Source organism: Macrotis lagotis, chromosome 1 (genome assembly GCF_037893015.1).
Source record: "Macrotis lagotis isolate mMagLag1 chromosome 1, bilby.v1.9.chrom.fasta, whole genome shotgun sequence".
Classification (NCBI taxonomy): Eukaryota; Metazoa; Chordata; class Mammalia; order Peramelemorphia; family Peramelidae; genus Macrotis; species Macrotis lagotis.
Window position 1 is genome coordinate 865,269,147 of NC_133658.1, and position 12,187 is coordinate 865,281,333.

Consider the following 12,187-nt stretch of genomic DNA (forward strand, 5'->3'; position numbering starts at 1 on the left):
GAGCCTGGGCCCCTTGATTTCCAGAGTGATTGTGGCAGCCCCACCCAGGAAAACTGTGATGAGGAGGGTGGGGTGTGAAATTCGAGGAGGAAATTTAAACTCATTCCTCCTGGACTAAGTCAAGGCCAGACTGAATAGGCCAGATTTGGGTCTCAGGGACCCAACAGCTGATCGGGGTCAGGGAAACATTCATCAGATGATGATAATTGGCTGAAACAAAAACATCCCTCTAGCTTGCTTAAATGTCACCAGTTAGGGAAGTAGAAGGCCTAAATGTAAAGGGTTCTGTTGCTAATTTGTAACCCCTAGGATTTAGAGCTGGATAGGACCTCAGAGATATTTGAGTTCTATCTTCTCTCCCCAGTCCACTCCCCTATCCCCGTTTAACAGTCGAGGAAATGGAAGTCCAGGAAGTAAAGGGTGTCTTGGAGGCCATTAGTGGAACCAGAATTTAAAACCAGTTCTTCTGACCCTGCTACTTCAGTCCCTTCTCTGGACTCAGTTTCCTCATATGTTAAAATGAGAGGCTTCCTCAAGATCTTTTTGCAGATAGATCTAAGGGAGAGGAACTCTGTATCAGAAGGATTAGGAAGGTCCTGCTGCTTACTTAGCCATGTGCTGGAGTCTACTGCACCTTTCAGAGCCTTAGCTTCCACCTTTATAAAATGTTGGAAGGGGAGGGGGATGCTCATCCACTATCCAAATTAGGGTGGTTGAAAGGAAAGTTGTAGATAGTGAAACAGAGCAGTCACTACTACGAGACAAATGGGACTTTGTCTCATGTTCCCACAATTTTCACAGTCTTCCAATTGCAGAGGATGTAAATGTTCTCAGTCACTATCCCTAAGGAGACCTTCCTTTGGGGCTCACTTCCCAAAGAGACTGAGGCCCCAGTAGGGCTGTCCCTAGGGCTTCTGTGTTTTCCCTCCTTATTTACCCCACCTTAACACACACACACACACACACACACACACACACACACACACACAATTTGCCCTAGATAGTTTTGGCTTGTTACTCCTTAGTTTACAAGTTCAGTTGAGTAATTTTCCTAAGGGTGACTCTGATTCTCCCTGGCCCCAGCACACTGCTCATCTGCCCCCATTTTGTCTCCCGGCTATGGTTTAGCTGGTCCTATTCCACATGGGGCACGGGGGTAAAATACACCCCTCCTGGCATTGAGCTAGTGAAGAAAATGTCAAACCACTCTAGTATCTCTGCCAAAAAAATCCCAAATAGGATCATAGAAAATTGGACATGACTGAGTGTCACACCCAGATAGAGGTGATGCTCCGGTCCCCCATTCTCCAGATGCCCAACTCAAGGGAGAGCTGAATGAGGCAAGCCACCCACTCACAGATGGCCTGATGCTGCCCTCTAGTGGGACCACAAAGGATTGTAGGAGGGTGTTCAATTGAAGAGCTCAAGACCTGGGGAGTGGGTAGGGGTGGTAGCCCAGCTGGAAAGGAGTGTCCTGAGCCAGATATCAGACCCTTTCCTCTTTCTACCAAGACTACTGCAAGAGAACCTGTGGATTACCTCAAATAAGGGCTAGAGGTCTCCGGAGCTATGTCTGTTGGGATGGGCTAAGCAAGAAGGAGCCATCCTGGAGACCTCAAGGTTTTAGATCATTGAATATTTGGGCTGGAAGGAAGATTTTATTTGGAGTTGGGAGAGATCTTAGAAGTCAACTAGTCCAACCCTCCTATTTTACAGACCAGAAAACTGAGAACCAATGAAGTTCAGTGATTTGCTTAGATCACACTCATGTAGCAAGTTGAAGATTCCTAAACTACAATGCCTCATCCATGCCATGTTCCTCACTGGTCCCCTGGAGTCTGTAGAAAATATCCAGTTCTGGGCTTTTTTCCCCACATTGGACTTTTGGGAAGTTTGAAAAGCTCAATCCAAAATTATGTCCAATGTCTTTAAAGTCTCTCCAAATGCCGATACTTCTTCCGTAGGACGGACACCTGGTCCTTGAAAAGTACAGGGTCCAGACGGAGCTTTGAATGCACAAGAGGCATGCTGCCAAACCAGGAGGCAAACCTGTTGATGCAGTCCTTTGATTGTTGTTCAGTTCTGGGTCGCTAGAATGATTAGGGAAAGAATAGGGTTAAAACACAGTGGCAAATTTTCCATCTGCCATACTTCCCCCCTCACCCCCCCCCATCAACCCTTCAACAGAAGGGATTTCTAGAGAACTAATGGGTAGAGAAAAAGGTAGAAGAGGGAATAGGGTATGTTTTGGGGGGGGGGGCTTTAAACATAATTACATAATTTCATAGTAGGAATAGGTCCAAACCTCATCAAAAAAGTGAAGGCCTCCCATAATATACATGAGAAGTAGTCCTCTAGCCTCTACCTGAAGAGGTTTCATAAAGGGAATCCATCCCTGCTCCATAGGTAACCCATTCCCCTTATGGGCAACTTTTGTCTTTAGAAAGTTTAAATTTATTTCTTTGTGACTTTTCCCCATTGAATTGTTCCTGTTCCTTCCCAGTTTGTCTGGGAACTGAATATAATAATCCAGGAATAGCCAACCAATATGGAATGCCACTGAACTGCCCACTCGTTGGTCCTCTCTTAATGCAGCCCAACAACATGTGGACTCAGAAGACCTGGGGTCAAATTGCATGTCTGACCTTGAGCAAATTGCTTAATTGGGCCTCAGTTTCCTTATCCATAGAATGAGGGGCTTTCATTAAATGACCTATACGATTTGAATCTATGATTTTGAGATCTTGCCTTTAACAATGGAGTGTGTGGTTCACCAAAACCCAAAGGTCTTATCCAACTGTGCTTCTCCCCATTTTGTACTTGTGAAATTGATGTTTTTTGGGCCTTAGTATGTTTTTACATTTACTGCTATTGCATTTCAACTAGATTCAAGTCAATTCTCTAGCCCATCTAGTGTCATCGAGTGCATTAGCTATCTCAGCTCTATGACACCTACAAATATAATAAATATACCATATCTGCAGTTGATAAGTCATTGATTAAAATGTTATCAGAACAGAAGGCTGATTCATACATATTCCCGTGCCTGGAATGGATGAAATAATCTTTGAAAGTCCAGAGAATTCCGGTGAAGAAACCCTCCCACCTGCCTCTCCTGTATAGTAGCCCCTTTTAGTGAATGGGTATCTCTCCTGTTTTTCCAAACCTTCCTAAAGGAAAAGCCATAACTGCCCTCTCTTAGAGGTGCTCCAGACTCTAACCTCTAATTTCCTTTTTTTAGGTTTCTCCAACTCTCCCCCTTCCACAGTTTTCTCTCCCACCACCAGGGTCCTCAGTAGTGTCTTCCTCCCTGTTCCCCAACTGTGGAGAAGGTACCTCCTGGAGCGGCTTCCGCTGAGGTACTTTAATGGGGGGCAGCTTGGTGACTTCAGCCACAAGGAAATTCATCAAGATGTCTTCACAGGCCGAGAGCTCATCTACAAGGTCCCTTAGAGGAGCAGGCAGGGAGTGCGTGAAGAGGTTATGGTAATATCTGAGCAGTGGAAGAGACCAAAGTCATAATGTCAGAACCACTAAGACTTATAGAACATAGAACGTCAAAGCTGAAAGGAACCATAGAATAGAGAACAGACATCAGAACTGGGAGGAACCCCTAGATTATCAAACATCAGAGCTGGGAGGGGCCTTAGAACATGGAATGACAGAGGAGCCTTAGAGTTCCTTTATTTTCTTTTTTCTCTTTTTTTTTTTTTTTTTTAGGTTTTTTGCAAGGGTTAAGTGGCTTGCCCACGGCCACACAGCTAGGTAATTATTAAGTGTCTGAGACCGGATTTGAACGCAGGTACCCCTGACTCCAGGGCCGGTGCTTTATCCACTGTGCCACCTAGCCGCCCAAGAGTTCCTTTATTTTCCAAAGTGGGCCGAGAGTCTGAAATGGGAGAGTGGTCTGGGAAGCCCCCAGGCCAGCCACCCTTATTCCCCAGCCTCGTCCTGGTGCTTTCCCAGTAGTGTCCAGGAGATGCCGCCTCTGAGCTTCCCAGTAGTCCGGGCTCCGTAGCCGAGCAGGGTTGGGAAGCCTTCCCGCTAGCCGGCTTCATTAGGTAAGCTAATGGCATGTGACTCAGGGTGTGCCTCACTTTATGCAAACTTGGGTTATGTTAAACTCCAGTTTTGTGACCCAGGAGCCATTCTTCCCTCCAGGATTCTTCCCAGAACTCCCTTAAAGCATTTAGAACAGGCTTCAGTTCGCAGGCAGAACACTCCCTACTGCATAAAATAAATAAAGGTGGCCCACAGGGAGGGGTTGAAGCCCCACCAGACTCCCCCCCACCCCCCAACACACACACACATCATCGTGGAGCCTCCCCTCCTGGGGAAACATGGCCTGGGGTGGGGCCATACCCTCTGCACAGTCCCGCTCCTCCTTCCCATCGAACCCCATTTTCTAGTGAAAAACCCAGTGGTCCAAAAAGCAAAACCTTGCTGGCTGAGTGTCTCCATAGCAACTGAGGCAGCAGACGGTGGATTCCCTCCCGTCTCCCTCCCCCAGCCTCGAGTCCTCTGAAAAACAGATCAAAAGAATGAGAGCCGGGAGGGACCTCAGAGGTCACCTGGAAAACCCTCTCACTTTACAGATGAGGAACCTGAGGCCAGGAGAGTGAACTGATTTGTCCAAGGTCACAGTTTAGTAAGCGGCAGCAACAAGTACTTCCACTCCAGAACCAAAGCCAATACTTAATATTTTATCAGAAGAAAGGAACTCTCTCTCTCTGTCTGTCTGTCTCTCTCTCTCTCTGTCTCATCTCCCTCTCTTTCTCCCTTTCGCCCCATTCCCTTCCTCTTTCTATTCTCTTCCCCGCCCCATCTCTCCCTCCCTTCCTCTGTCTCTCTTCCTTTCTTCTCTCTTTACCCCTCCCTCCTTCCCTGTTTCTGTCTTCCCCTTCCTCCCTCCCTGTTATCTTTCTCTTCCTTTCCTCTCTCTCTCCTTCCCTCGCTTATTTACTTCCCTCCCTCCATCTTGCTCTTCCTTTCTTCTCTCTGTCTCTTTACCCCTCCCTCCTTCCCTGTTTTTGTCTTCTCCTTCCTCCCTCCCTCTGTCTCTTTCTCTTCCTCTCTCCTTTCTCTCTCTCCTTCCCTCTCTCTTCTCTATCTCCCTCCCTCTGTCTCTCTCCCTCTCTCTCTTGTCTGTCTCTCCCTCCCTCCTTCCCTCTCTCTCTGTTCCTGTTTTCCCCTTCCTCTCTCTCTCTCTTCCTCTCTCCTTCCCTCACTCTTCTCTCTCTACCTCATTCCCTCTGTCTCTCTTCCTCTCTTTCCTCTCCCTGTCTCTCCCTCCCTCCTTTCCTCTCTCTCTGTCTTTCTCTCTCTCTCTCTCTCTCTCTCTCTCCCCCTCCCTCCCTCTCTTCCTCTTTCTTCTCTCTTTCCCTCTCCTTCCTCCCCCCCTTTCTTCTCCATCTGTCTCTTTTTGTCTTTCTCTCCCTTCTCTCTCCCTTTCCCCCCATCCCAAAAAAGATTTTCATCAACATTAGCCCTGCCACTCAGGTCAGAGAATCTGGGTTCAAATAATGGCTAGGCCACTTCCAGCCTCTAGGACCTTGGACAAGTTCCTTAACCTCAGGAGCAGCCAGCTTGCTCATCTATAAAATGAGAACTTGAGACTAAGTAACCCCGCCCCTTCCAGCTCTGCTCTTTTGTCTTCTAGTATCTGATATTCTGAAGACCTTTCTTAGCTCCAAATGCTTTGAGCCGGGAAGCCTTCCATTTTAACAAGTTCCATTTGAATTCCCTGGTACGTTTAGGGGGAGGCTCCCCAGACCTTTTGTCTCCCAGGGCAGTACCTGTGGTAGAAGGCAGCAGCTGTCAGGACCACTGAGAACTCATTGAGCTTCTGGTCTGTGTAGCCCCAGGAGCCCTTGGTTTCATCCCAGAAGTGACTCCGGGTCTGAAAACCCACAATGCGTTCTGGGAAACTCTGCCACACCACAAAGGCAAAGTCCACCTGTGGGAGGAATTGCAGTGAGACTTAGAAGGGCTCCCCATGAGATGCCATAGCAGGCAGAAGAACCCTGGAAATTTCAGATTAGATTCCTGAAAGAACTTTCAGAACCACTTACATTTATTAAAGGGTGTGCCAGGCCCTCTGCTAAGCTCTGGAGATACAAAGAAAGGCAAAGAACAATCCCTAGCTCAAGGAGTTCACAGTCTAATGGGGGGAAACAACACAGAAGCAGCTATGGACAATCTAGAACCAGAATGTTTTACCGAGAGAGAGAGAGAGAGAGAGAGAGAGAGAGAGAGAGAGAGAGAGTCCAAAGTCTCCTTTTCTGGGAATTTTTAAACTGGTTATTTATCAGGAATAGCATTGGAGAAAAGGGTAATATATGCCATGACTTCTTTAGGACCTTTAAAACCACAGGCTATCTGTGAAACTTAGAAGGGATCTTAAAAATAGACTTGTAGAGCAGAAGGGATCTTGGATGGAGAATGTCCCAGCTTGGGAGAGGCCTTAAAACCCAAGATTTCCGAGCTGGGAGAGGCCTTAGAATCTGGAATGTCAGAACACTGGACTTTGAAGGGAGTCTGGAGCTCATCATTTAATTCTCCTCCTTCCCTCCTCACTGTCCAATCCCTTTTTTGGACAAATGAGAAGCTGAGAACCCGAGAAGTATCTGAGCGAGGACTGGGATGCCCATGTCTAGATTCCCAGTCTGGTGTTCTTTCTCCATTACCTCTCTCTCCGCTCTTACATTCTCTCAGTCCCCCGGCGTTACTGAGCATTATGGGGATGCAAAGCATGGCCTGGAGCCCACTAGCCTCCCCTAGACCTCACCTCACTTGTTGAAAGGCTGCTGTGGGCATCCAGGCTGAGGACAGCATCCGTGCTGATGGTGCTGTAAGGGAAGAAACGGTCGCTCTTCTGTAGTAAGAAGAAAATGGGAGTCATTGCCCTGCAAGCAGAGGCAGGGGTGGGAGGCCCCTTAGCAAAAGCTTCCTTCCCTGTCCTGGGCCTATCTTGATCACCTTCCTTTCTTCTGCCCTGATTCCTGTCTGTTGGAACCCCTCTGGACAATCTCTGAACAGAACTTTAGAGGATCACTGATCAACAGATTATTGATTTAGAGATGGAAGGGACCTCAAGGGCCATAAGCTCCAATCCCCTCATTTTACAGATAGGGAAACTGAGGTCCAGGGAGATTAAATGATTTGTCCAAGATAAGGAAGGAAATAAGTATCAGAGGCAAATTTTGAACTCATTTCTTCTGACTCTGCATTCAGTGTTCTTTCCACAGCACCATGATGCCTTGTAGAGCTAGGCCAACTCTTCTGTATCACATATAGATGAGGCCCAGAAAGCTTAAGGGACTTTGACTGAAATGGGCCTGGAGTCCAAGACCTATGCTTTTCCCTCTAGGCCATGTTGTTCACATCTCCCATATGGGCCTCTTTCACCTGTGACCTCACAGAATTCATATATATATATATATATATATATATATATATATATATATATATATACATACATACACACATACACACACACACACACACATATATATATATGTATATATATATATATATATATATGTATGTATATATAAAAAACCTTGGACTTCACCCCACCACCCCTAGATCCTAGATTTCTTCAGGCCCAAGGGCATGCTCTATTCAGGTCTCAGAGAACAGTTGGCATGTTTGTTTTAATTTATCAACATTCCATAGATGAATGAATATCTTCCCAACCTGGTGACTGCTCTTATTTATGCCTTTCCCCACTCCCTTCAGCTATCAAAGGGATCTTTCTAAACCAAAGGTCTGGTCATACCAGCTCTCTTCCTTAATAAACTTGAGTATAAACTCAGATCAATACAAAGTCCTTAGTTTGGCTTTTAAAGCCTAGTCCAATCTGGCTCCATCCTGCCTTTCCTGTCTTCTTACACTTCCTTCCCTTCCATGGACTCCATGATCCAGTGACAGTGGGCTCCTGGTAGCTCCAAGTTTCTCCATCTCCAAGACTCACTTCACCATTTCCCATGTCTGAAACACTATCCCTCCTAGTATGGCCTCCTGGGTTCCATGGCTTCCTCCAGGTTTCAACTCAAATGCCACCTTCTACAGTAGGGGTAGGGAACATCTGACCAATGGGCCATATAAGGTCCTCAAAATCAACTGGTCTGGCACTGCCACAGCAACCATGGCTGAGACTCAGAATTCAATAAATCTAGTAGTTTTTTAGGACTGAATTAATTAAATATTTGACCAAATATATACAAACTAATTTTTTTTAAAACAAAGCAGTGGGGTTAAGTGACTTGCCCAAGGTCACACATTTAGGTAATTATTATATGTCTGGGGTCAGATTTGAACTCAGGTCCTCCTGACTCCAGGGCTGGTACTGTATTCACTGTGCCACCTAGTTGCCCCCAGCAAGCTAATTTTTAAGTTGATAATTTTGTATGACCTACAAATGACATTATAAATATCCAATGGTAGTTGGCAGTTTTACAGGAAGTTTTTCTTAGTGCCTTAACACTGATGGCTTCCCTCTGAGATTGCTGTCCATTAATGCTACATATGTGTTGTTTGTATGTTGTGAGCTCCAGTAGAACAGGGAAAGTGTCTTATTCCCCTTAGGGCTGGTTACAGCCAGACCCACCAATCCCCTGGTGTTTAAGAGATGCTGAGCAAATGAATATCCTTAGTAGGTAACTAAGCAGCCAGGTGGTCTAGTAGATAGAGCACTAGGGCTTAGAATCAGGACGACTCATCTTCAAGAGTTCAAATCTAGGGGTGGCTAGGTGGCACAGTGGATAAAGCACCGGCCCTGGAGTCAGGGGGACCTGGGTTCAAATTCAGTCTCAGACACTTAATAATTACCTAGCTGTATGGCCTTGGGCAAGCCACTTAACCCCATTGCCTTACCAAAAAAAACCCTAAAAAAAAAGTTCAAATCTGTTTGCCTTAGTTTCTTCATCAGTAAAATGAACTAAAGAAGGTAAACCACTCTAGTATCTTTGCCAACAAAACCCCAAATGGGATCACAAAGAGTCAGACACAACTAAAATGACTGAACAACAAAGGCCGGCAGCTAGAGATCTTGATTAGAGCACTGAGACCTGAATCTGGAAGATCCGGATTCAAATCTAGCTTCAGGCACTTACTAGCTATGTGACTGGGCAAGTCACTTGACTTCTATTTGCCTCAGTTTCCTAAAGTATGAGATGAGGGATACTAGCAACACCTATCTCAAAGGGCAATTGTGAGGATCAAATGAGATAACATTTTAAAGCACTTAGCATAATGAGTGCCTTGATATCCAAATGTTTTTTCTCTTCCCTGGGCACTTAATAGGTATTGAATCAATAAGTGAACAAAGTGGTTGAGGTCAGGATTTGAAAAGAAGGTCCCTTCCATCCTCCCTTTACCTTATTCTTCACTTCAATGACCATTAGGGGCATTGTTGTCTGGGGCCATTGCCCCTGGGCTGGAGGAGGACTGTCATTGCTCCAGAGGACCAGAATCTATGAGAGAAGGGAGGGATGGTGAGAGAGAGAAAAGGAACTCAGAGTGGGGAAAATGGGAAAGGGCTATCACCATCACCATCATCATCATCATCATCATCACCACCACCACCACCATCACCACTATCATCATCATCACAAAACCATTATCATTATCATCATCATCACTGTCATTTTCATCACCATCATTATCATCATCACCATCATCATCATCATTATCATCACCACCATCATCATTGAATGAGTGAACTTGCTGTTTATTGACTCATAAGAGCAATTCTTTGCTCACTGGTCAAGTCTGCAACTGCCTAGAAATGGACTTGAAATTTGATGACATGACATCTGGAAATAACTGATACTAATAAACTACTCTCATTTCCACCAGTTATCCCATCTCTGTCTTTAACCTTTCTTCCCCAAGTTGCCATTAACATTTAGATTCTTGCATCCTTGTCAGAGCTGAGAGGGACCTTGGAATGCAGAATGTTAGTGCCAGAAGAAACCCCAGAACATGAAATGTTGGAGTTAAGAGACATCTAGATCATAAAATACCGGCTGTAAAATAGATCAAGAACACAGAGTATGGGAGCTGAGAAGGACCTAGACAATAACATTGTCTCTAGAATGTGGAATGTTGGTTATAAAACACTATAAACTGGATCTGGAATACGGAATGTTGGGGTTAAATAAGACCTCAATGATAAAATATTTCTGCTAGAACAGATCTAGAACACAGAGCGCTGCTATTGAGGAGGTCTTAGATCAGAGGTGGAGACTATCTAGCCAGAGGACTATATTATTTTAACTAGAACTGCCAAAGCAACTCCAGATGGGACTCAAAATTCAATAAATCCTAGGAGCTTTTTAGGGGTGAATTAATTAAATGTTTGACCAAATATAGAAGGCTCATTTTTAAGTTGATAATTTTGAATGGTCCAAGCTGAGAATGATGTTATATTCAAATGGACCTTGATTGAAAAAAAGGTTCCCCCCTCCTACCCTAGATTATAAAACACCATTGATAGAATGGATCTTATATAAGGACTGTTGGAGTTGAGAAGGACCTCAATGATAAAATTCTGAAGCTAGAACAAAAACTTGAACATGGAATGGTGCAGTTGAGAGGGACCTTATAACAAAGAACACCAAAGAGATCATCTAATTAATCCAAATTACTTTCCTGCCTCTTTTCTCTTAATGAGAAGCAGGGGCTATTCTCATTTTAGAGATATTGAAAAATTGACCCAGAATGAAGGTTGGAGGAAAGGAGATCACTGAATCAGATTTGAAGTTGGGAATATAGCTGGGATATACTGAATCCTAACACCACAAAGTAATCCCACTTCAATCACTTTTTTTTTTTTAACAAGGCAAAGGGGTTAAGTGACTTGCCCAAGATCATACAGCTAGGACATAATTAAATGTTTGAGGTCACCTTTGAACTCAGATCCTCTTGACTCCAAGGTCAATGCTTCCTACTTCAATCACTTATTAAAATCTTCCTTGAGGAGCATCTCGGTAGCATAGTGGATTAAACACTGACCCTGGAGTCAAGAGGATCTGAGTTCAAATTCAACCTCAAACAGTTACAAGCTGTGAGATCCTGAGCTAATCACTTATCCCCAATTGCCTACAAAAACAAATATCAAAAAGATCCTACTTGGCCATCGAGGCCCAATTCAACTATGTCTTCCTAGAAGTCAGAACTACCTCTGGATCCACCAGTCATTTGTGATCCTTTCTTGAATTCTATCTACCACTCACCAACTTCAGTCCTTGAGATAACTCAGACCCCTGTTCCATTCCAACCCCTGAGTCTATCCCCTGCCTCCTCAGGTAGTGGGTTCCAGACTCCTTCAACCTCATTGACTTTAAAAGCAGATAAGGTCAATCACACTGATTCTATGGGAAAGGGGTTTATTAGTTACAATCCTTTCAAGTCTTGGTATCTGCTCTGTATCTATATCCTCCAGACTCCTGTCTGATCAACCCATGCATCCTAAGGAGCCTTTAGAGGAGAAAGATTGTCTTTTTTTTTCTATTTGCTTCTCCAAAGTTTAGTACAGTGATTATACTCAATAGCTGTCTTTATATTCATTCATCCTTGTGTTCTAATAGCTTAGAACTCTAGGAAATCAGGGATAGTACCTGATCCATCTCTGTCCTTACATAGTATGTATATGCTGACTCCTGAATCCATATTCCTCTCAGGCCCCTGTATGGTGTGGTTAGGTATGAGCTCTTTAGTGGTTTATGAATTCTTAAGGGGAGTGTCTCTGTATTTCTTTCCCTCCATCAGGTTTCTACTCTAGTCATTTCAACCTCATCTGCCTTCTTAACTCCAAGGTTCCTGGGGGGGACAATCTCATCCAAGACTGCCAAACCAATTTCTAAATTAGGGAAAGAACTTGGTGACATTAGGTTTTTTGTTTGTTTATTTTTTTTATTAAAATGATCTAGGATTCTTAGTGAATCATTCTCAGTGACTAAACAAGGTAACATGGCAACCAAAAATTATTGAGATATTAAGATAGGGGATAATATCTCAAGTGAGAGAGATAATGACCCCATTGTATTTTGTAAGATTAAGTTCTAACCCATCTTTAGGAGGAACATTAACAAACTGCAACATGTAGGAAGAAGCATATGCCAATTCTATAAACAACTTCTGTCATTTGGAGTCACCCCAAGGTAGGATGGGCTGCCCCATG

General features: G+C 44.4%; 1 protein-coding gene across 2 annotated transcripts in view; it reads right to left on the bottom strand.

Moving 5' to 3' along the window:
* Positions 1–1,621: 1,621 nt before the first annotated feature.
* EXTL1 (exostosin like glycosyltransferase 1) overlaps positions 1,622–12,187 on the bottom strand; it is a 56,116-nt gene continuing 45,550 nt past the window's right edge. For both annotated transcript variants that reach the window (XM_074218050.1, XM_074218048.1), the window contains exons 8-12: positions 9,381–9,476; positions 6,788–6,874; positions 5,796–5,956; positions 3,337–3,493; positions 1,622–2,090 (exon numbers count right to left, since the gene is read on the bottom strand). In XM_074218050.1, coding sequence (XP_074074151.1) covers positions 1,929–2,090; positions 3,337–3,493; positions 5,796–5,956; positions 6,788–6,874; positions 9,381–9,476 — 663 coding nt within the window. In that variant the 3' untranslated portion in view covers positions 1,622–1,928. The remainder of the gene's footprint in view (positions 2,091–3,336; positions 3,494–5,795; positions 5,957–6,787; positions 6,875–9,380; positions 9,477–12,187) is intronic.